General features: G+C 38.9%; 1 protein-coding gene across 1 annotated transcript in view; it reads left to right on the plus strand.

Moving 5' to 3' along the window:
* The window catches only part of LOC144442171 (von Willebrand factor A domain-containing protein 8-like), a 234,867-nt gene that overhangs the window by 46,239 nt on the left and 163,678 nt on the right, over positions 1 to 24,950 (plus strand). The window contains exons 7-9 of the mRNA XM_078131440.1: positions 3,960 to 4,009; positions 13,866 to 13,974; positions 14,228 to 14,332. Of these exons, the coding sequence (XP_077987566.1) occupies positions 3,960 to 4,009; positions 13,866 to 13,974; positions 14,228 to 14,332 (264 nt within the window). The remainder of the gene's footprint in view (positions 1 to 3,959; positions 4,010 to 13,865; positions 13,975 to 14,227; positions 14,333 to 24,950) is intronic.

Consider the following 24,950-nt stretch of genomic DNA (forward strand, 5'->3'; position numbering starts at 1 on the left):
AGCTATCAATCAATGAACCACTAAAGCAGTCAATAATTAACAAGCTATCAATCAGTCAATGAATCACTAAAGCAGTCAATAATTAACAAGCTATCAATCAGTCAATGAATCACTAAAGCAGTCAATAATTAACAAGCTATCAATCAATGAACCACTAAAGCAGTCAATAATTAACAAGCTATCAATCAGTCAATGAATCACTAAAGCAGTCAATAATTAACAAGCTATCAATCAATGAATCACTAAAGCAGTCAATAATTAACAAGCTATCAATCAATGAATCACTAAAGCAGTCAATAATTAACAAGCTATCAATCAATGAATCACTAGAGCAGTCAATAATTAACAAGCTATCAATCAATGAACCACTAAAGCAGTCAATAATTAACAAGCTATCAATCAGTCAATGAATCACTAAAGCAGTCAATAATTAACAAGCTATCAATCAATGAATCACTAAAGCAGTTAATAATTAACAAGCTATCAATCAATGAACCACTAAAGCAGTTAATAATTAACAAGCTATCAATCAATGAATCACTAAAGCAGTCAATAATTAACAAGCTATCAATCAATGAACCACTAAAGCAGTTAATAATTAACAAGCTATCAATCAATGAACCACTAAAGCAGTTAATAATTAACAAGCTATCAATCAGTCAATGAATCTAAAGCAGTCAAACAATTAATAAAACAATAATCAATCAAACAATCTATAAGTCCAGTCTTTAATCAGTCAGTAAATGAATGAATGAATGAATGAATCAATCAATCCATCCATCAATCAATCAATCAATCAATCAGTCAATCTGTCAGTCAGTCAGTCAGTCAGTCAGTCAGTCAGTCATTATTATTCCCCGCGGACGAAGTCCGGAACAGGGACTTATGGATTGGGTTCCGTCTGTCCGTGCGTCCGTCCGTGCGTGCGTGCGTCCCTCCGTCCGTCCGTCTGCAGCCGTTTCTTGGAGATGCCTGGACCGATTTTTTTCAAACTTGGTACAGGGGCAACATGCTATGACATACATATGCACGTCAATTTGTTTTATGATACGATCCAATATGGCCGCCTAGCAGCCATTTTGTTTGTGAATTTTCCCTGTCTAAAGCCATAACTCAGACATGCTTTAACAAAATCTCATTCGAAGTTGGTATTAGGACAGTGTTCTATGACATACATGTGCATATTCATTGTTATCATGATACGATCCAATATGGCTGCCTAGCAGCCATTTTGTTTGTGAATTTTCCATGTCCAAAGCCATAACTCAGACATGCTTGAACAGATCTCATTCAAAGTTGGTATAAGAGCAGTGTTCTATGACATACATGTGCATATCCATTTTCATCGTGACATGATCCAATATGGCTGCCTAGCAGCCATTTTGTTTGTGAATTTTCCATGTCCAAAGCCATAACTCAGACATGCTTGAACAGATCTCATTCAAAGTTGGTATAAGAACAGTGTTCTATGACATACATGTGCTTATCCATTTTCATTGTGATACGATCCAATATGGCCGCCTAGCAGCCATTTTGTTTGCGAATTTTCCCTGTCTAAAGCCATAACTCAGACGTGCTTTAACAGATCTCATTCAAAGTTGGTATTAGATGACATACATGTGCATATCCATTTTCGTTGTGATACGATCCAATATGTCTGCCTGGCAGCCATTTTATTTGCAAATTTTCCATGTCCAAAGCCATAACTCAGACACGCTTGAACAGGTCTCCCCCCCCCCCCCCCCCACCCGATCCATCCTTTATTGTTGAATGGTTTATTCCATCATGTCACCTTGAAGAGTAGGCATGTTCCATGTCCAACGAGCAGACACAACATATCTATATCTGTTTGATTTAGGTTCACAAGTGTTGTTGCGTGATCAGAGTAATGATATCAAGAAAATGACAACATAAACTGCCAGTTCCTTAAAACCCAATCATAGTGGGGACTGTGTCATTCTCAATGACTTGTTGCAGTTGATATTAAAGTGAGCTATAGCTGCATGGATAACATAAAAATAATTAACAGTCACAACAAAGCTATACTTTCAAAAGCTTAGCAAACACAGCAAAATACCTGCGTAACTGCAGGAAACCAAAGGAATGACCCCTCTCAGGAAAATGCCTCTTACATAGCATTGTTTACAAAGCAACAGTCACCACTAACCATGACCACAAATCATACATAGATGTTAGTGACACAGAATTCAAAAGCAACAACCACAAGTCTTCATCAGTTTAAACTTGATCACAGGAAGAAAGACACTACGCTAAGTAAATACATTTGGCAGCTAAAAGACAGCAAACCAATTACGATATGCAATGATCAGTTCTCAAGCAGGCTTCCTCATACTCAAATGTTACCAAACGATGTCAACTATGTCTCTGGGAAAAATATTTTATTATAACCACCGATAAATCAACCACCTTAAATAGCAGATCTGAGTTAATCAGCAAATGCCAGCACGCAAACAAGTTCTTACTCAATAATACGTAACCTTGTTTACATACAAGTTTGTGTACAGACAGCCGTCAATGAAAACACACCTAAGTACTGTACTGTATAGACTGTGTCAGTAGTAAACAGCAGTTCACCGCTGATGATCCTTCTGGTGAAACGGTCTGTAGCATAAATCCATAATGTAATAAATGTCATACTCATCTTCTTTCATTTTTAGCACAACTGAACTGATAAGGTTCAGTAGTGCTATAGGCATGGCAAAGTGTCTGTCTGTCTGTCTGTCTGTCTGTGTTTGTGTGTGTATGTGTGTAAACAACTTAAAGTCAAAAACTGCTGGACCGATTGCTTTGATATTTGGTTGTCATGTTACTTCTGGTGTCTAGTTGGGAAATTGTTCAAATGAAAGTGATTGCATCAGGGATGTGGGTTTTGGGTCAAAAAATGTGATTTTTGGTCAAAAAACTTAAACTCAGAAACTACTGGGCAGATTGGTGCGAAATTTGGTGGGAACATTCTTAAGGGGGTGTAAAGTAAGATTTGTTCATGACGGGATGATTCCATCAGTGATATGCAAATTAGGGCTGAAAATGTGTCTTTTTGGTTAAAAATCTATAATTCCAAAACCACTGAGCAGATTGGGCTGAAATTTAATGGAAATGCATTAGGGATGTATGGACGAAGATATGTTAAGCATACCATGATTCCATGAGTGATATGGAATTAAGGTGTAAAAATGTGAATTTTGGTCAAAAACTTATATCTCAAAAAATAATAAGTGAATGAGTTTGAAACTTGGTGAGATGTTTCTAGAAGTGTTATTCTTTGTCATTGCTTTTCCTCAAAAATCTTCAACTCTGAAATTACCAAGTAGATTGAGCTTAACTTTGTTGAGAATGTGTAGATTTGTCCTCATTAATAGCTGACACAGTGAGAACAGTACATTGTTAATTAACTATAATGTTTACTTTACTATTTCCTCTGGTGGTAAAGCCTGTAGCATGGCCAGTTTGGTTTATGACTGGATTATGTAATATATTGTAAGACAGCTGTTTCATCACCTACCCATATAAACTGAATGTAGCTGGCTTTTACAATATTACAATAAGACAACCAAGAAAGATAAACCTGTTACATTGGTATGACTTGGTTCCAAATTGATTTTAAAAAATAAAGAAGTACAAAACCTTGTAGACACATCCCTTTAAAGTTTGATTAGGATGTTGCTATACTTGTCTTGTACACTTCCAACATAGGATGGCTGGATTATGATGATGGAAATTAGGTATGAAAATTTTGTTTTGGTTACAACTTTAAATCTTCAAAAAATTATATATCTATCATTGCCCTGAACATGAAGTTGTGCGGCAACGCAATATTTGCGCTATTTTTATGTATGTATTGCTCTCCAAGCTGATTGAGAACTCTACTTGGCGAAAGAAGAATGAAACTCTATGTATTTAATATATCTTATATATATATATATATATATATCTTTCAGGATCAGTTAGAAGTGTTATATGAATCAGGTCCAGGAGTATCAGCTGAAAGGTAATCAATCAGAGTCTATCAATTATTGAAAGTCATTTGATGATATGGCTGAATAGTTAGAGTGGCCTCCTTTCAATCTGCAGGTTGAAGGTGTGAACAATGTCCCTGCTATTTGTTTCTGAGTGGCTAAAACTCTTGGACAAGTTTTGAACAATGGTTATACCCCAGTCAACCCAGCTGTATAATTGGGGACCTGGTAGGATAGAGGTTGCAATGTGAATGATTTAATCCTATGTGTACCCTAGTCAACCCAGCAGTATAATTGGGGACCTGGTAGGATAGAGGTTGCAATATGAATACTTAATCCTATGCACTTATAAAGGCTGCAATGGATTGTATACTCCCCAGGGCCATTGTATTGCTATACATGTAGATCCATGCCAGGGGTAATAACTGTAAAAAGTGCTTTGAGCAGAGTTGAAAAGCACTATATACAAACTTATTTTATTATTATAAGTGTTATCATAGTAATAGTTATACCTATGTCACCTAAAGTAACTCATCATATGGCAGTATGTCATAATCCGGGACATTGTGCAGTTGTAACCCAGATATTTACCAACAATGGCTCAATGATCCTTTTTAACTCTCAACTTCCTGAGAAGTATACATTGTACATAGTACATGCCAGCAACCATTAGGTGTATGGGATTAAAGTTAGGTTCCCAATTACACAATGTATAGAGTTGGGCTCAGTCGACAGCAGAGGGACTCAAACTGACAACTTGCAGATTCCAAGGGGTGCACTCTAACTACTGGACTCCGTATGGTTTATGTATGTATTCTATCACTTGTAACTTGCTAAGTTGATAACATTTGATAACACGTTGAAGTTTGTGGATCTCTTTGTCTGCTAATCCCTAGAGGATGGAATTGCAATAATCCAGCCTAGAGGTAACAAATGCATGGATTAGTCTTTCGGTGCTGGTGTTGTCGAGGTACTTTCGAATTTGGCCGATCTTTTGAATGGCTAGGGATGCTGGTCTGCAGATGTTATTTACATGACAAGTCATGCTAAGTTCCCAGTCAAGTGTAACCCCAAGGTCACGTTTTGTGGATGATCTGTTGACAATACTGTCTCCAATTGTGATACATCGTATAGATATAGTTTTATAAAAACGAGATGAGAAGTGGACTATCTCTGTCTTACTCACATTGAGCTTTAATTTGTTCGATGCATACCAAGTTCATATATCAGCAATGCATGCTTCAATGCTTGAGACTGCATGCGTTAATGTGTTGTGATTGTTTCATCATCTTGAGAGTTGTCAGCATACATCACACTGTTTAGATTGTATTGTGAAGTCAGATCCTCTAAGGGTGCAATATACATGGTAGAGTATGGTGCCTAGAACTGATCCCTGTGGAACTCCGAAGTTTATGCTATGACAGGCACACTTTGCATTGTTTACTGTTATATGTTGTGTTTGATGCTGGAGGTATGAGTATGACCACAGACAAGTAACACGCAGATTGGAAAGAAGCCATCTCCCATTGTCCGGAAGTAGCCTCAGGGTAAACATTAATCTATTGTCATGGAAATAACTTTCCAACATGTGAATCTGCCCAAATGCAATATAGTTTCGCATAAATCAACAAACCACTTGGTACTACGCGATATTTCGATGGGAAAGTTTGCTATTCTACTGGCGCGCAGAATCATCAAATGTAATAGATGACTTGCACTATTGACACTTGAACTCTCATGCGAACTTGAAGCAGACTCAGATCAAATATCATTGACATGTAAACACATACCGACACTATATATAGTTACATAAACATGTGTTTGGCATGATGCAGGTAATTTGGAGGTAGACAGAACACTATTGGCAGTGTGACAAAATGCACTGTATCTACTACGTATTTAGATTGCTTATATTACTGTTGGTAACCATTTCATATAGCACGCCATGTTTATTGTTATTGAATAGTCTAGACATAGTTAGCTTATTAGAGTATAGCACGAAGGAACAAGCAGATGCGGTTTCTCTAGTCCGATTTGACCCTTTTTATTTACCCAGTTCACGTTCCTATGTATTAGTATAGCGATTTCATATTCGAGTTCCTAAGAGTAGTTAAGTTTCTTGACCCCTAAGGCAACGTCTGTAAATTTTACGTAATGTGATTCGTTAACAATCCTTGAACTTGGCCAGCGTCCAAGTCAGGCCCAGTGTATGTGATAATTTACAGGTCAGACGACCTTTATTTATGATTGACAGGTCATTTCGACCACAAATTCGAACCGCGAAGTGAAATATTTCAGTAGTTAGAGAGTTATTTTTAGTCTAAGGCCATTCATATGTAAATTATAAGTTTTCTAAATAAGTGGTAAACTTCAGAGCCTCAACGAACAGATTTTGCCAGTCTGTTCCAGGTGTAGCTCATCAGATACTATACTAGTGAAGGTACTAGGTAGACTTTGCGTGGTCTACTGATTAGATACTAGTGAGAGTAGACTTTACAAAATCCACCCCGTAGCTACGTAGATAGTACCTCGGATGGCAGCGATATTAGAGAGGTAATCCCCCCCCCCCCCCCCCCCCCCCCCCCCTACTTCAACCAGTTTGGCTATTAATGATAAGTGCAGCAGCTCTGATCTGTTCAATTTTTACAATATACTCGAAGAAAATAAAGTTAATTGTTTCAATTGAGATATTCTTCTCCAGCATAGTTTCTGGCAATCTTTGGGTCGTTAACCCCATACCATAGATTCCCCTCCCCGATTCCTGAATTATTGAACCAGACGAAGAAGACCACATCAATAATGCTACAACAAGTGAAGACAATGTTCAACTTTATTTTGGTTGGTGCTGGCTAAAGTTCGAAAATTAATCAATGGAAGTCAGTTACCACCTGGTGGTAGCTACTACTATATTTACAACAATTCCCCTCCCTTACCCATTAACCTTATTCTTTTTACAGAATTTGACCTCAGCGTCAAATGATCAAAATAAACACAGAACACTGAATACAAATAAACCAACCCAACAGTCAAAGGTTGTTACAGCAGTATTGCAACAAAAGTTACAACTTTAATGTTGTGTCTTTTTATGTTGATTGCAACAGGGGTACATGCATGTTATGAATCAAAATAAAAACAATCGACTCTCAGTACCATGCTGGAAAGCAAAACATACAATCAAATGACGCATTGTTTTCCATGAAAAATTACAAGCATACTGAGGATATTTATGATGTGAAGCTAGCTTGCCTTCTTTATTAGTTCAAACATCATTTTCAAAGCATTTTGTATGTTTTCCGTTGTACAGTTTCACTTTGATCATGCTGTGGGGCTGGTTAACTATTAGTTATGAATGAATATGAATATTCACCGTAGTACATCGTAACTACTAGTAGCTACTCGTCTTTACTCGTTACGACGCGTAATTACGATGCTTTTGATTTCGATGTCGCCCCTAAAGGCAAATTGATCGGGGAACCCGTTAACAGCTTGTGTGTTCATTTTGATATGGGTAATGAATGCATAGACCCTCATGTAAATGTTGGAAATGTATTGATTAAAGTATGTACTTTTCTGACAAAAATCCCAGTGGGTAGGACGAAAATCCCAGAGTGTAACTTACTATAGAGCCATAGAACACAACTTGTCCTATCGTCAGAATTTGTCGTACAGTGTGTAACTAATTCCATATTTCTGCATTTTTAAATCCAATATGTTCATTATATATTCATGATTTTGACCATCCCAAACAAGCAAGTTTTACAAGGCAATAACTCAGCTAAATCTCGCTCGATTTTCAAGCTGTCTTCCGCAGAAATTGTCGGTGTCGGGTTGAAAATAACGCTATCGACCTTTGACCCTTACTGATGATGTGGTGCTGTTTAAAGGTGATTCAAAATGCTCACAATCACTATTGCTATTTTGCTGGACGACATGTTTGTGAAACGTATTCTGGTTTTAAAATTTGTTCTCCACTTTCGTTTTTAGTCCCCGCCGGACAAAGTCCGGGACGGGGACTTATGGATTGGGTTCCGTCTGTCCGTGCGTCCGTGTGTCTGTCCGTCCGTCCGTCCGCAGCCGTTTCTTGGAGATGCTTGGACGGATTTTTTTCAAACTTGGTACAGGGGCAACATACAATGGCATACATATGTATGTCAATTTGTTTCATGATACGATCCAATATGGCCGTCTAGCAGCCATTTTGTTTGCAAATTTTCCCTCTCTAAAGCCATAACTCAGACATGCTTGTAATGAACAGATCTCATTCAAAGTTGTTATTAGGACAGTGTTCTATGACATACATGTGCATATCCATTTTCATTGTGATACGATCCAATATGGCTGCCTGGCAGCCATTTTGTTTGCGAATTTTCCATGTCCAAAGCCATAACTCAGACATACTTGAACAGATCTCATTCAAAGTTGGTATTAGGACAGTGTTCTATGACATACATTTGCATATTCATTGTTGTTGTGATACGATCCAATATGGCCGCCTGGCAGCCATTTTGTTTGCAATTTTTCAATGTCCAAAGCCATAACTCAGACATGCTTGAACAGATCACATTCAAAGTTGGTATTAGGACAGTGTTCTATGACATACATGTGCATATCAATTTTCATCGTGATATGATCCCCCATACCCGACCCATCCTTTATTGTTGTAGGCATGTTCCATGTCCAACAAGCAGACACAACATATCTAAGTCTGTTTGATTTAGGTTCACAAGTGTTGTTGCGTGATCAGAGTAGTGATAATTCCTTAAAACCCAATCATAGCGGGGACTATGTCATTCTCAATGACTTGTCATCTGTGCAGGACTGTTCACGTTGATGTGATACCACATTTGAACAAACTCATGACGTTACGACCAAGACAGTTAGCATGTACTCACACTGATTGGAAAGTCATGCTTCATGCATGTGATAAATTTAGATGTGTGTCTTCTCTGACATTCTATAGTAAAAATCAAAGCGTGCCACCTTTGATTGACAGGAGTGCGTTGATTAATATTTCTGCGAAAACAACGCAGTGATAGCGTGTAGATAGTGGGAGCGGTACAAATGTAACAAAATATCTTGAATTCAAAAGAACTTGACGTCAGCAATTTGTTAGTCCCTGCCGGACGAAGTCCGGGACGGAGACTTATGGATTGGGTTCCGTCTGTCCGTGCGTCCGTGTGTCCTTCCGTCCGTCCATCCATCCGTCCGCAGCCGTTTCTTGGAGATGCCTGGACCGATTTTTTTCAAACTTGGTACAGGGGCAACATACATATGCACATCAATTTGATTCATGATACGATCCAATATGGCTGCCTAGCAGCCATTTTGTTTGCAAATTTTCCCTGTCTAAAGCCATAACTCAGACATGCTTGAACAGATCTCATTCAAAGTTGGTATTAGGACAGTGTTCTATGACATACATGTGCATTTTCATTGTTGTCATGATATGATCCAATAAGGCTGCCAAGCAGCCATTTTGTTTGTGAATTTTCCATGTCCAAAGCCATAACTCAGACATGCTTGAACACATCTCATTCAAAGTTAGTATTAGGACAGTGTTCTATGACATACATGTGCATATTCATTGTTGTTGTGATACGATCCAATATGGCCACCAAGCAGCCATTTTGTTTGTGAATTTTCCATGTCCAAAGCCATAACTCAGACATGCTTGAACAGATCTCATTCAAAGTTGGTATTTAGACAGTGTTCTATGACATACATGTGTATATTCATTGTTGTTGTGATACGATCCAATATGGCCACCTGGCAGCCATTTTGTTTGTGATTTTTCTATGTCCAAAGCCATAACTCAGACATGCTTGAACAGATCTCATTCAAAGTTGGTATTAGGACAGTGTTCTATGACATACATGTGCATATCCATTTTCGTCGTGATACGATCCCCCATACCCGACCCATCCTTTATTGTTGTAGGCATGTTCCATGTCCAACAAGCAGACACAACATATCTAAGTCTGCTTGATTTATGTTCACAAGTGTTGTTGCGTGATCAGAGTAGTGATAATTCCTTAAAACCCAATCATAGCGGGGACTATGTCATTCTCAATGACTTGTTATCACAGAAATCAAACATCGTTTATAGTTCTACAAACTTGTGTTTTCATGTAATATTTATTACAGTATCTGTTTGGCAAGTGGTCCGCGGACCACTGACAGTTATTTGAAAAAAAAATAGCCAGCCCCAGGCATCAGGCTGCAATAATTTGCAGGCCCTGGAATATTGAACAATATTGTGAATATAAAGAATATTGTGGCACTGCATGTCATGATATGCCTTCTTGAAGTTTTGTGTGGGTATTCTAATAGATACTAGACAGTATATTTTAATTGAGATGAAATGTTTACTTTGTTGTTAAATGAGCTGCTAAAATGGTGACATGATGAGTGAGTTGGCTAAAACTTATACTGTCATGAAGGTATCACAGTGCTCTTGTCGGCAAATGATGAAAATCAGATAAATAAAAGTCATTGACTGTGAAAACCCCCAAAATTACAAGTGATTATGTATATCAAGTCTAGTGGTTTTCATTTATATTGCCTGTTTCTAATATAAGGGGACATATCATATATGGAAACTTCAAATTAATGAATTAATAAATTTCTGCGTGTGTGCGTGCGTGCGTGCGTGTGTGTAAACAACTTAAAGTCAAAAACCGCTTCACCGATTGCCATGATATTTGGTGGGTCCATTACCTTGGGTGTCTAGTTGGGAAATTGTTCAAATGAAAATGATCGCATCAGAAATGTGCATTTTATGTTTCAAAATGTGATTTGTTGTATTACAAAATGTTTTAACTTCAGCCTGGAAATGAAATTTTCTTGTTTTATTGATTCAATGAAATCATTATGGCTCCTTCACATATTTGTGACAATGGCGTAAAGATTAACATCTGTTTAAGGTTGCTTGGCAACCTAGGCCTTTTAGCACAGCTGAATTAAATCTTAGACACTATGATTAAAACAGGTTCATATAAGTGCACAATCCTTAGGCATTAAAAAAAACTAGTTTGTACAAAGAATAAGAAGTCACACATTCTATGGGGAAAGAAAAATAGTCATATCAAGCCCTCCATGATCATACTGTGTTTGGCAGGTTAAATTTCCTGCATGTACCGATTGCTATGATATTTGATGGGTGTATTACCTTGGGTGTCTAGTTGGGAAATTGTTCAAATCAAAATGATCTTACTACCGGTGTGTGATTTGGGTCGAAAAATGTCATTTTTGGTCAAAAACCTTACTCAAAAACTATTGGGCAGATGGGTCTGAAATTTGGTGGGAACATTCTTAGGGGTGTCTAAGCATTCAAAATATGTTTGCAAATGTGCCTAGCAACAAGTCCACACCCATAGCAACAGCCAAACAGTCAGGTATTTCACAAAGATAACCACTGGGATTAAGGTAATTGAATAAGCATTCAAAAAATTATGTAAATTTGCCTAGCAACAAGACCACGCCCATAGCAACAGCCCAAATGATCATATATATTGCGAAGATAACAATGGGGATTAATAGACAATTGAATAAACATTCAAAAATGTATGTAAATATGCCTAGCAACAAGACCACGCGCATAGCAACAGGCAAATGATCACGTATATTGCAAAGATAGCAACATGGTTGGATAGGCAACTGGATAGTCATTCACCAAATGAACCATTACAATTCTGCCAATGCTAACAGTAACACCCCTTTAGCACCTTCTTAGACCTGTACCCATATGGTGGATAACGCCACCAGCCTACGATTTGGGGCTATGTATAAATAAAACTTGTTTGTCTAAATTAAGCATCTTGCTAGAACTAGTTGACACCTTTTAATCTGATGTACCATGGATAACAGTCCTGCTTACAGACGGTACATGGGTTTCGCTCAACACTGTCCTACAAAAAGCAATGTAACCGACCTATTACAAAAGAATTACATACAAAGCTATCAAATATTAGCAATCGATCAATCGATGTACACATAGTAGTCGCTGGTATGATCACAAAAAGTGTCGAAATCGGAACTTTTCCAGTTCCGACTAATTTCAAAAGTTCCACAACATTTGATCGGATGTCCACTCTGGCATCGTACGTAATGCTCCTCTTTACGAAAAAAATTACGATTGAACTTTTATTTCGGGATTTCTGGTCCTCCGGACTGGGAGTTTTGTAGCCAAGGCGAGGGAAAATTACTAAACAGTCGATATATTGCTAATATTTGAACACAGGTGCATTACTTCTTTAGTTACCATTCTTCTGGTAAGCCCAAGAAGGAAGGGACAACTTACTCCATATGCAAGCAGGACTACATGGATCCTCAGACCACTATAGTGGTCTGAGATGGATCATAGACCCTACGAAATGGATGTAGCCTAGTAGAAATATCTACGTTTGTGAACAGCAAGGAATGTATAGTCTCTCCGAGAGACTGTGTCTGACTGTACAATGTTGTGCCGATCAATGCCTCGGCTCCTCTTCGCAAGTTTGTGACAATGACACTGGGGACTAATCTCCATAACATAGTTTTTTGAAAAAAGTGAGTTTCACGAATGTTCGATTCCTGGCCACATAAAGGTTCGTTGTTAGTATAACAAAAAACTCTTCAGTGCGCAGGCGTGTGATTATCTAGAGTATGGTGACATTCTGAAAATCACTGAGTAATTGTCGTATTTCAGTGTAAAGAGGAGATTTGGGAATCTGCAAGTTGCCCATTCATTTTGCAGTTTGTTTTAGAAACGAAAAAAGAAAGAAAGTAAAATCATAACTCACATATACCTCACATTTTGGTAAAGTTATATAGGAAGGATTCTAGCCTCATAAAATGCTGCAAATCACAAAATCACCATAGTTGGTTGTGACTCAATCGCGAATGTTGCAAATAAGAGAGAACGGGTCCTGCATGCTAAAAATAACAATAAAAACTACTCTGAGAGCAACGTATAATTGTTTCCAGTTGTATTTGCTACTGTATGAGTATGCTTCGAAAGTACGTTTTGTTTATTTTGTTCTTTTTTACATCTAATTTTTTCTTTTAAAACATCTCAACTCCAGCCAAAACCATGAAAACACCACAAAAAAACATAGCCACTTCTTTAATAGTACTGCATGTATTAACTTCTGAACATGCTGCCATGGTCGGTATTTTCTGTATTTATTTTGCCAACAAGTCAGGGTTTTTTTCCAGGTCGATTACGTTATTATTTTTGGTCCTTTTTTATCAAAACATAGTGTGTATTATTCACATTCAGTGATTATGCAAATACCCGACACTTCCTGATTTCTGTTGGTATAAATGTTGAGGCCAATTAACACATATTAGCATATAAATTAACCTCGAAAATTCAAGGTTGGGAATCCTTCAATGGGTCAGACTTTAGCATCGGGAGAATTGTAATGACCTATTGTTAGCATGGACTAGCATATGGATAAACATTTTTAAAAACTGTACAGTTGTGCTACAACACCATTGTCAGTATTTTTGTTAACTGATGTCTATTACAACTATCAACAATGCATTTTTTCCACAATGTTGTTGAGTTTTAGTCACCTGTTGACTATGCTCGCCATAGCCTGAATGCTGTCAAGTAGTTTCTGTGTGATGTCACAAAATAGGCGTAGTCTAGGTGGGACTGGAAATATATTCGTAAACTCTAGAAGTAAATCCGATGAGAACTGACTGAAAAACTGTCATTTTAAGGTGTTTGCTTTTTAAAGTTTTTGAAACCAGAATATGTTTCACAAACATGTCATCTAGCAAAAGAGCAATAGTGAACGTGAATATTTTGAATCACCTTTAGTGTACATGTGTATAAACTAAGTTGATAACATCTTCTGCCTGTAGTCTTGTTATAATGTCTATCATGTATATTTTTTACAGAGTATCCCAAGTTCTATCCTTTGCCACTACACTACTGACTAGTGAGTCTACATCACTAGGGTTACCAGATTTCCCAGTTGAAGTGTTAGCATCTGTTATTAAAATCATGGTATGCAATGAATATTATTATTTTCAAATCTTGAGTTTGATAGAAATATAGTGTCTTTAATTGTGCGTTATAGGTAGTAAGAGTGTGCTTCCACAATACTGTTTCCAAGTGAAAAAATAACTATTTGGTTTTGTTTGCACCTACCATTTACATAGAGTTCTGGTCTGTTCTCTCCTGCCAAGGGATATTCAGCGTTATCCTCTAATGCAAGATGGGTGCTGACCTTTGACCTTGATATTGTTTGTTGTTACAGAACACAGTACCAAATACATCGGTACAAAAGTTAATGCATAGACTGTATCCATATGAGTTTTTACTGGCCAAGGAAGGAAGGACAGCTGTGGAAGATATCTTAAAGGTTTGTATACCTGTACATTGTACAGTGCTGTTTTTGTACCAACATGTTACATATATTTGATTGTAAGTTCAATCATAACACCAAATATTGTTGTGGGTCAAAGCACAGACAAGTATAGGCAGATTGGTAACAAACCTTCTCCCATTATTTGATCATAGCCTCGGGTAAACATTAATCTGTTGTCATGGAAATAACTTTCCAACGTGTGAATCTACCCGAATTCAATATAGTCTCGCATAAATCAACAAACCACACGATACTACGCGATATTTCGATGGGAAAGTTTGCTATCCTACTAACAGAATCATCAAATCAATATCAGCACTTGAACTCTCATGCGAACTTGAAGCCGACTCAGATCAAATATCGTTGACATGTAAACACATACCTTCTTGTCATGAATATGTGTTGGCATGATGCAGGTAATTTTCCAGGTCACAGTAGACAACACTGTTGCGACAGATGTTAGTGTTGCGACTGTTTATGGCATGTTATGAATCAAAATAAAAACAATCGACTCTCAGTACCATGCTGGAAAGCAAAACATACTATAAGACGACGAATTGTCTTCCAAGGAAAATTACAATCATACTGAAGATATTTTATGATGTGAAGCTAGCTTGCCTTCTTTATTAGTTAAAACATCATTTTCAAAGTATTTTGTATGCATTGTCCCAAACCACAGCCTGTTTTACGGCAATGTTCTTAACAAGCCTCCTACGATATAGTGGTAGAAATAATAACTCTGGTTTGCGAGAATGTTTGTATGTTTTCCGTTGTACAGTTTCACGTTGATCATGGCCACACTTGTACCGCTGTGGGTTCGGTGGGAACTCCGCTCCGGTAAATTGATTTGAGAACCGGTTAACAACTTATGTGTTCATTTTGACATATGTGATGAATGCATAGACCCTCATGTAAACGTCGGAAATGTTACGACTATTGAATAAAGTATGTACTTTTCTGACAAAAATCCCAGTGGGTAGGACGAAAATCACAGAGTATAACTTAGTATAGAGCCATAGAACACAACTTGCCCTATTGTCAGAATTTGTCATACAGTGTGTAACAAATTCCATATTTCTGTATTTTTAAATCAAACATGTTCATTATATATTCATAATTTTGACCATCCCAAACAAGCAAGTTTTACAAGGCAAATAACTCAGCTAAATCTCGCACGATTGTCTCAAAATTGTATAAAGCAAAATGATTGCATCACAGGTATGTGATTTGGGTCAAATATGTCATTTTCAATCAAACAATTTAAACTCAAAAACTACTGGGTAGATTGGTCTTAAATTTGGTGTGAATGTGATTCCATCAGTAATATGCAAATTAGGGCTAAAAATGTGTCTTTTGGTTAAAAATCTTAAATTCCAAAGCTACTGAGCAGATTGGGCTGAAATTTAAGGGAGTGTATAGATGAAGGAAAATACTAAGCATATAATGATCTCATCAGTGATATGCAAATTGGGTGTAAAAATGTGAAATTTGGTCAAACTGAAATTTGATGAGATGTTTCTAGAAGTGATATTCTGCAGATTTTGTTCAAAACATTTTGACGCAATTGACCCTAGCAACCATGACCATTAACAAGAACCAAATGCTGGCATATTTTTCTAAAATAACATCTGGGAGGTGAGTAAACATTCAAAAAAGTATACAAATATCCCTTGCAACAATGACCACACCCATAGCAACAGCCTAACAATTGTATATTTCACAAAGATGATAACGGGGATTCTTAAACAAGTGTGTGTTCAGGTGATATCTGATGTACTACCACTAACTCACCATGTGTGTGTTCAGCTGATATCTGATGTACTACCACTATCTCACTATGTGTGTGTTCAGTTGGTATCTGATGTACTACCACTATCTCACTATGTGTGTGTTCAGTTGGTATCTGATGTACTACCACTAACTCACTATGTGTGTGTTCAGTTGGTATCTGATGTACTACCACTAACTCACCATGTGTGTGTTCAGTTGGTATCTGATGTACTACCACTATCTCACTATGTGTGTGTTCAGTTGGTATCTGATGTACTACAACTATCTCACCATGTGTGTGTTCAGCTGATATCTGATGTACTACCACTAACTCACCATGTGTGTGTTCAGCTGATATCTGATGTACTACCACTATCTCACTATGTGTGTGTTCAGTTGGTATCTGATGTACTACCACTAACTCACCATGTGTGTGTTCAGTTGGTATCTGATGTACTACCACTATCTCACTATGTGTGTGTTCAGTTGGTATCTGATGTACTACCCCTATCTCATCATGTGTGTGTTCAGCTGATATCTGATGTACTACCACTAACTCACCATGTGTGTGTTCAGCTGATATCTGATGTACTACCACTAACTCACCATGTGTGTGTTCAACTGATATCTGACGTACTACCACTATCTCACCATGTGTGTGTTCAGCTGGTGTCTGACGTACTACCACTATCTCACCATGTGTGTGTTCAGTTGGTATCTGATGTACTACCACTAACTCACCATGTGTGTGTTCAGTTGGTATCTGATGTACTACCACTATCTCACCATGTGTGTGTTCAGTTGGTATCTGACTTACTACCACTAACTCACCATGTGTGTGTTCAGCTGATATCTGATGTACTACCCCTATCTCATCATGTGTGTGTTCAGTTGGTATCTGATGTACTACCACTATCTCACCATGTGTGTGTTCAGCTGATATCTGACTTACTACCACTATCTCACCATGTGTGTGTTCAGTTGGTATCTGACGTACTACCACTATCTCATCATGTGTGTGTTCAGCTGATATCTGACTTACTACCACTAACTCACCATGTGTGTGTTCAGCTGATATCTGATGTACTACCACTATCTCATCATGTGTGTGTTCAGCTGGTGTCTGATGTACTACCACTAACTCACCATGTGTGTGTTCAGGTGATATCTGATGTACTACCACTAACTCACCCTGTGTGTGTTCAGCTGATATCTGATGTACTACCACTAACTCACCATGTGTGTGTTCAGCTGGTGTCTGATGTACTACCACTATCTCATCATGTGTGTGTTCAGCTGATATCTGACTTACTACCACTATCTCACCATGTGTGTGTTCAACTGATATCTGACTTACTACCACTATCTCATCATGTGTGTGTTCAGCTGATATCTGATGTACTACCACTATCTCATCATGTGTGTGTTCAGCTGGTGTCTGATGTACTACCACTATCTCACCATGTGTGTGTTCAGCTGATATCTGATGTACTACCACTATCTCACCATGTGTGTGTTCAGTTGGTATCTGATGTACTACCACTATCTCATCATGTGTGTGTTCAGCTGATATCTGATGTACTACCACTATCTCACCATGTGTATGTTCAACTGATATCTGATGTACTACCACTATCTCACCATGTGTGTGTTCAGCTGATATCTGACATACTACCACTATCTAACCATGTGTGTGTTCAGCTGGTGTCTGATGTACTACCACTATCTCACCATGTGTGTGTTCAACTGATATCTGATGTACTACCACTATCTCACCATGTGTGTGTTCAGTTGATATCTGACTTACTACCACTAACTCACCATGTGTGTGTGCAGTTGGTATCTGATGTACTACCACTATCTCACCATGTGTGTGTTCAGTTGGTATCTAATGTACTACCACTAACTCACCACGTGTGTGTTCAGTTGATATCTGATGTACTACCACTATCTCATCATGTGTGTGTTCAGTTGGTATCTGATGTACTACCACTATCTCACCATGTGTGTGTTCAACTGATATCTGATGTACTACCACTATCTCATCATGTGTGTGTTCAGTTGGTATCTGATGTACTACCACTATCTCACCATGTGTGTGTTCAACTGATATCTGATGTACTACCACTAACTCACCATGTGTGTGTTCAGCTGGTATCTAATGTACTACCACTAACTCACCACGTGTGTGTTCAGTTGATATCTGATGTACTACCACTATCTCACCATGTGTGTGTTCAACTGATATCTGATGTACTACCACTAACTCACCATGTGTGTGTTCAGCTGGTATCTAATGTACTACCACTAACTCACCATGTGTGTGTTCAGTTGGTATCTGATGTACTACCACTATCTCACCATGTGTGTGTTCAACTGATATCTGATGTACTACCCCTATCTAACCATGTGTGTGTTCAGTTGGTATCTGACTTACTACCACTATCTCACCATGTGTGTGTTCAACTGATATCTGATGTACTACCCCTATCTAACCATGTGTGTGTTCAGTTGGTATCTGACTTACTACCACTATCTCACCATGTGTGTGTTCAACTGATATCTGATGTACTACCACTAACTCACCACGTGTGTGTTCAGTTGATATCTGATGTACTACCACTAACTCACCACGTGTGTGTTCAACTGATATCTGCCGTACCACCACTATCTCACCATGTGTGTGTTCAGCTGATATCTGATGTACTACCACTAACTCACCACGTGTGTGTTCAGTTGATATCTGATGTACTACCACTATCTCACCATTTGTGTGTTCAGTTGGTATCTGATGTACTACCACTATCTCACCATGTGTGTGTTCAGCTGATATCTGACTTACTACCACTATCTCACCATGTGTGTGTTCAACTGGTATCTGACGTACTACCACTCTCTCATCATGTGTGTGTTCAACTGGTATCTGACGTACTACCACTATCTCATCATGTGTGTGTTCAACTGGTATCTGACATACTACCACTATCTCATCATGTGTGTGTTCAGCTGATATCTGACTTACTACCACTATCTCACCATGTGTGTGTTCAGCTGGTATCTGATGTACTACCACTATCTCATCATGTGTGTGTTCAGTTGGTATCTGATGTACTACCACTAACTCACCATGTGTGTGTTCAGCTGATATCTGACTTACTACCACTATCTCACCATGTGTGTGTTCAACTGATATCTGATGTACTACCACTATCTCATCATGTGTGTGTTCAACTGATATCTGATGTACTACCACTATCTCACTATGTGTGTGTTCAGTTGGTATCTGATGTACTACCACTAACTCACCATGTGTGTGTTCAGTTGGTATCTGATGTACTACCACTATCTCACTATGTGTGTGTTCAGTTGGTATCTGATGTACTACCCCTATCTCATCATGTGTGTGTTCAGCTGATATCTGATGTACTACCACTAACTCACCATGTGTGTGTTCAGCTGATATCTGATGTACTACCACTAACTCACCATGTGTGTGTTCAGCTGATATCTGATGTACTACCACTATCTCATCATGTGTGTGTTCAGCTGATATCTGATGTACTACCACTAACTCACCATGTGTGTGTTCAGTTGGTATCTGATGTACTACCCCTATCTCATCATGTGTGTGTTCAGCTGATATCTGATGTACTACCACTAACTCACCATGTGTGTGTTCAACTGATATCTGACGTACTACCACTATCTCACCATGTGTGTGTTCAGCTGGTGTCTGATGTACTACCACTATCTAACCATGTGTGTGTTCAGCTGATATCTGATGTACTACCACTATCTCACCATGTGTATGTTCAACTGATATCTGACGTACTACCACTATCTCACCATGTGTGTGTTCAGTTGGTATCTGATGTACTACCACTAACTCACCATGTGTGTGTTCAGTTGGTATCTGATGTACTACCACTATCTCACCATGTGTGTGTTCAGTTGGTATCTGACTTACTACCACTAACTCACCATGTGTGTGTTCAGCTGATATCTGATGTACTACCCCTATCTCATCATGTGTGTGTTCAGTTGGTATCTGATGTACTACCACTATCTCACCATGTGTGTGTTCAGCTGATATCTGACTTACTACCACTATCTCACCATGTGTGTGTTCAGTTGGTATCTGATGTACTACCACTAACTCACCATGTGTGTGTTCAGTTGGTATCTGATGTACTACCACTAACTCACCATGTGTGTGTTCAGTTGGTATCTGATGTACTACCACTATCTCACCATGTGTGTGTTCAGTTGGTATCTGACTTACTACCACTAACTCACCATGTGTGTGTTCAGCTGATATCTGATGTACTACCCCTATCTCATCATGTGTGTGTTCAGTTGGTATCTGACGTACTACCACTATCTCATCATGTGTGTGTTCAGCTGATATCTGACTTACTACCACTATCTCACCATGTGTGTGTTCAACTGATATCTGATGTACTACCACTATCTCACCATGTGTGTGTTCAGCTGGTGTCTGATGTACTACCACTATCTCATCATGTGTGTGTTCAGCTGGTGTCTGATGTACTACCACTAACTCACCATGTGTGTGTTCAGCTGATATCTGATGTACTACCACTAACTCACCATGTGTGTGTTCAGCTGGTGTCTGATGTACTACCACTATCTCATCATGTGTGTGTTCAGCTGATATCTGACTTACTACCACTATCTCACCATGTGTGTGTTCAACTGATATCTGATGTACTACCACTATCTCATCATGTGTGTGTTCAGCTGGTGTCTGATGTACTACCACTAACTCACCATGTGTGTGTTCAGGTGATATCTGATGTACTACCACTAACTCACCATGTGTGTGTTCAGCTGATATCTGATGTACTACCACTAACTCACCATGTGTGTGTTCAGCTGGTGTCTGATGTACTACCACTATCTCATCATGTGTGTGTTCAGCTGATATCTGACTTACTACCACTATCTCATCATGTGTGTGTTCAGCTGATATCTGATGTACTACCACTATCTCATCATGTGTGTGTTCAGCTGGTGTCTGATGTACTACCACTATCTCACCATGTGTGTGTTCAGCTGATATCTGATGTACTACCACTATCTCACCATGTGTGTGTTCAGTTGGTATCTGATGTACTACCACTATCTCATCATGTGTGTGTTCAGCTGATATCTGATGTACTACCACTATCTCACCATGTGTATGTTCAACTGATATCTGATGTACTACCACTATCTCACCATGTGTGTGTTCAGCTGATATCTGACATACTACCACTATCTAACCATGTGTGTGTTCAGCTGGTGTCTGATGTACTACCACTATCTCACCATGTGTGTGTTCAACTGATATCTGATGTACTACCACTATCTCACCATGTGTGTGTTCAGTTGATATCTGACTTACTACCACTAACTCACCATGTGTGTGTTCAACTGATATCTGATGTACTACCACTATCTCACCATGTGTGTGTTCAGCTGGTGTCTGATGTACTACCACTATCTCATCATGTGTGTGTTCAGCTGGTGTCTGATGTACTACCACTAACTCACCATGTGTGTGTTCAGCTGATATCTGATGTACTACCACTAACTCACCATGTGTGTGTTCAGCTGGTGTCTGATGTACTACCACTATCTCATCATGTGTGTGTTCAGCTGATATCTGACTTACTACCACTATCTCACCATGTGTGTGTTCAACTGATATCTGATGTACTACCACTATCTCATCATGTGTGTGTTCAGCTGGTGTCTGATGTACTACCACTAACTCACCATGTGTGTGTTCAGGTGATACCTGATGTACTACCACTAACTCACCATGTGTGTGTTCAGCTGATATCTGATGTACTACCACTAACTCACCATGTGTGTGTTCAGCTGGTGTTTGATGTACTACCACTATCTCATCATGTGTGTGTTCAGCTGATATCTGACTTACTACCACTATCTCACCATGTGTGTGTTCAACTGATATCTGACTTACTACCACTATCTCATCATGTGTGTGTTCAGCTGATATCTGATGTACTACCACTATCTCATCATGTGTGTGTTCAGCTGGTGTCTGATGTACTACCACTATCTCACCATGTGTGTGTTCAGCTGATATCTGATGTACTACCACTATCTCACCATGTGTGTGTTCAGTTGGTATCTGATGTACTACCACTATCTCATCATGTGTGTGTTCAGCTGATATCTGATGTACTACCACTATCTCACCATGTGTATGTTCAACTGATATCTGATGTACTACCACTATCTCACCATGTGTGTGTTCAGCTGATATCTGACATACTACCACTATCTAACCATGTGTGTGTTCAGCTGGTGTCTGATGTACTACCACTATCTCACCATGTGTGTGTTCAACTGATATCTGATGTACTACCACTATCTCACCATGTGTGTGTTCAGTTGATATCTGACTTACTACCACTAACTCACCATGTGTGTGTGCAGTTGGTATCTGATGTACTACCACTATCTCACCATGTGTGTGTTCAGTTGGTATCTAATGTACTACCACTAACTCACCACGTGTGTGTTCAGTTGATATCTGATGTACTACCACTATCTCATCATGTGTGTGTTCAGTTGGTATCTGATGTACTACCACTATCTCACCATGTGTGTGTTCAACTGATATCTGATGTACTACCACTATCTCATCATGTGTGTGTTCAGTTGGTATCTGATGTACTACCACTATCTCACCATGTGTGTGTTCAACTGATATCTGATGTACTACCACTAACTCACCATGTGTGTGTTCAGCTGGTATCTAATGTACTACCACTAACTCACCACGTGTGTGTTCAGTTGATATCTGATGTACTACCACTATCTCACCATGTGTGTGTTCAACTGATATCTGATGTACTACCACTAACTCACCATGTGTGTGTTCAGCTGGTATCTAATGTACTACCACTAACTCACCATGTGTGTGTTCAGTTGGTATCTGATGTACTACCACTATCTCACCATGTGTGTGTTCAACTGATATCTGATGTACTACCCCTATCTAACCATGTGTGTGTTCAGTTGGTATCTGACTTACTACCACTATCTCACCATGTGTGTGTTCAACTGATATCTGATGTACTACCCCTATCTAACCATGTGTGTGTTCAGTTGGTATCTGACTTACTACCACTATCTCACCATGTGTGTGTTCAACTGATATCTGATGTACTACCACTAACTCACCACGTGTGTGTTCAGTTGATATCTGATGTACTACCACTAACTCACCACGTGTGTGTTCAACTGATATCTGCCGTACCACCACTATCTCACCATGTGTGTGTTCAGCTGATATCTGATGTACTACCACTAACTCACCACGTGTGTGTTCAGTTGATATCTGATGTACTACCACTATCTCACCATGTGTGTGTTCAACTGATATCTGATGTACTACCACTATCTCACCATGTGTGTGTTCAGTTGATATCTGACTTACTACCACTAACTCACCATGTGTGTGTGCAGTTGGTATCTGATGTACTACCACTATCTCACCATGTGTGTGTTCAGTTGGTATCTAATGTACTACCACTAACTCACCACGTGTGTGTTCAGTTGATATCTGATGTACTACCACTATCTCATCATGTGTGTGTTCAGTTGGTATCTGATGTACTACCACTATCTCACCATGTGTGTGTTCAACTGATATCTGATGTACTACCACTATCTCATCATGTGTGTGTTCAGTTGGTATCTGATGTACTACCACTATCTCACCATGTGTGTGTTCAACTGATATCTGATGTACTACCACTAACTCACCATGTGTGTGTTCAGCTGGTATCTAATGTACTACCACTAACTCACCACGTGTGTGTTCAGTTGATATCTGATGTACTACCACTATCTCACCATGTGTGTGTTCAACTGATATCTGATGTACTACCACTAACTCACCATGTGTGTGTTCAGCTGGTATCTAATGTACTACCACTAACTCACCATGTGTGTGTTCAGTTGGTATCTGATGTACTACCACTATCTCACCATGTGTGTGTTCAACTGATATCTGATGTACTACCCCTATCTAACCATGTGTGTGTTCAGTTGGTATCTGACTTACTACCACTATCTCACCATGTGTGTGTTCAACTGATATCTGATGTACTACCCCTATCTAACCATGTGTGTGTTCAGTTGGTATCTGACTTACTACCACTATCTCACCATGTGTGTGTTCAACTGATATCTGATGTACTACCACTAACTCACCACGTGTGTGTTCAGTTGATATCTGATGTACTACCACTAACTCACCACGTGTGTGTTCAACTGATATCTGCCGTACCACCACTATCTCACCATGTGTGTGTTCAGCTGATATCTGATGTACTACCACTAACTCACCACGTGTGTGTTCAGTTGATATCTGATGTACTACCACTATCTCACCATGTGTGTGTTCAGTTGGTATCTGATGTACTACCACTATCTCACCATGTGTGTGTTCAGCTGATATCTGACTTACTACCACTATCTCACCATGTGTGTGTTCAACTGGTATCTGACGTACTACCACTCTCTCATCATGTGTGTGTTCAACTGGTATCTGACGTACTACCACTATCTCATCATGTGTGTGTTCAACTGGTATCTGACGTACTACCACTATCTCATCATGTGTGTGTTCAGCTGATATCTGACTTACTACCACTATCTCACCATGTGTGTGTTCAGCTGGTATCTGATGTACTACCACTATCTCATCATGTGTGTGTTCAGTTGGTATCTGATGTACTACCACTAACTCACCATGTGTGTGTTCAGCTGATATCTGACTTACTACCACTATCTCACC

Source organism: Glandiceps talaboti, chromosome 11 (assembly GCF_964340395.1).
Source record: "Glandiceps talaboti chromosome 11, keGlaTala1.1, whole genome shotgun sequence".
NCBI lineage: Eukaryota > Metazoa > Hemichordata > Enteropneusta > Spengelidae > Glandiceps > Glandiceps talaboti.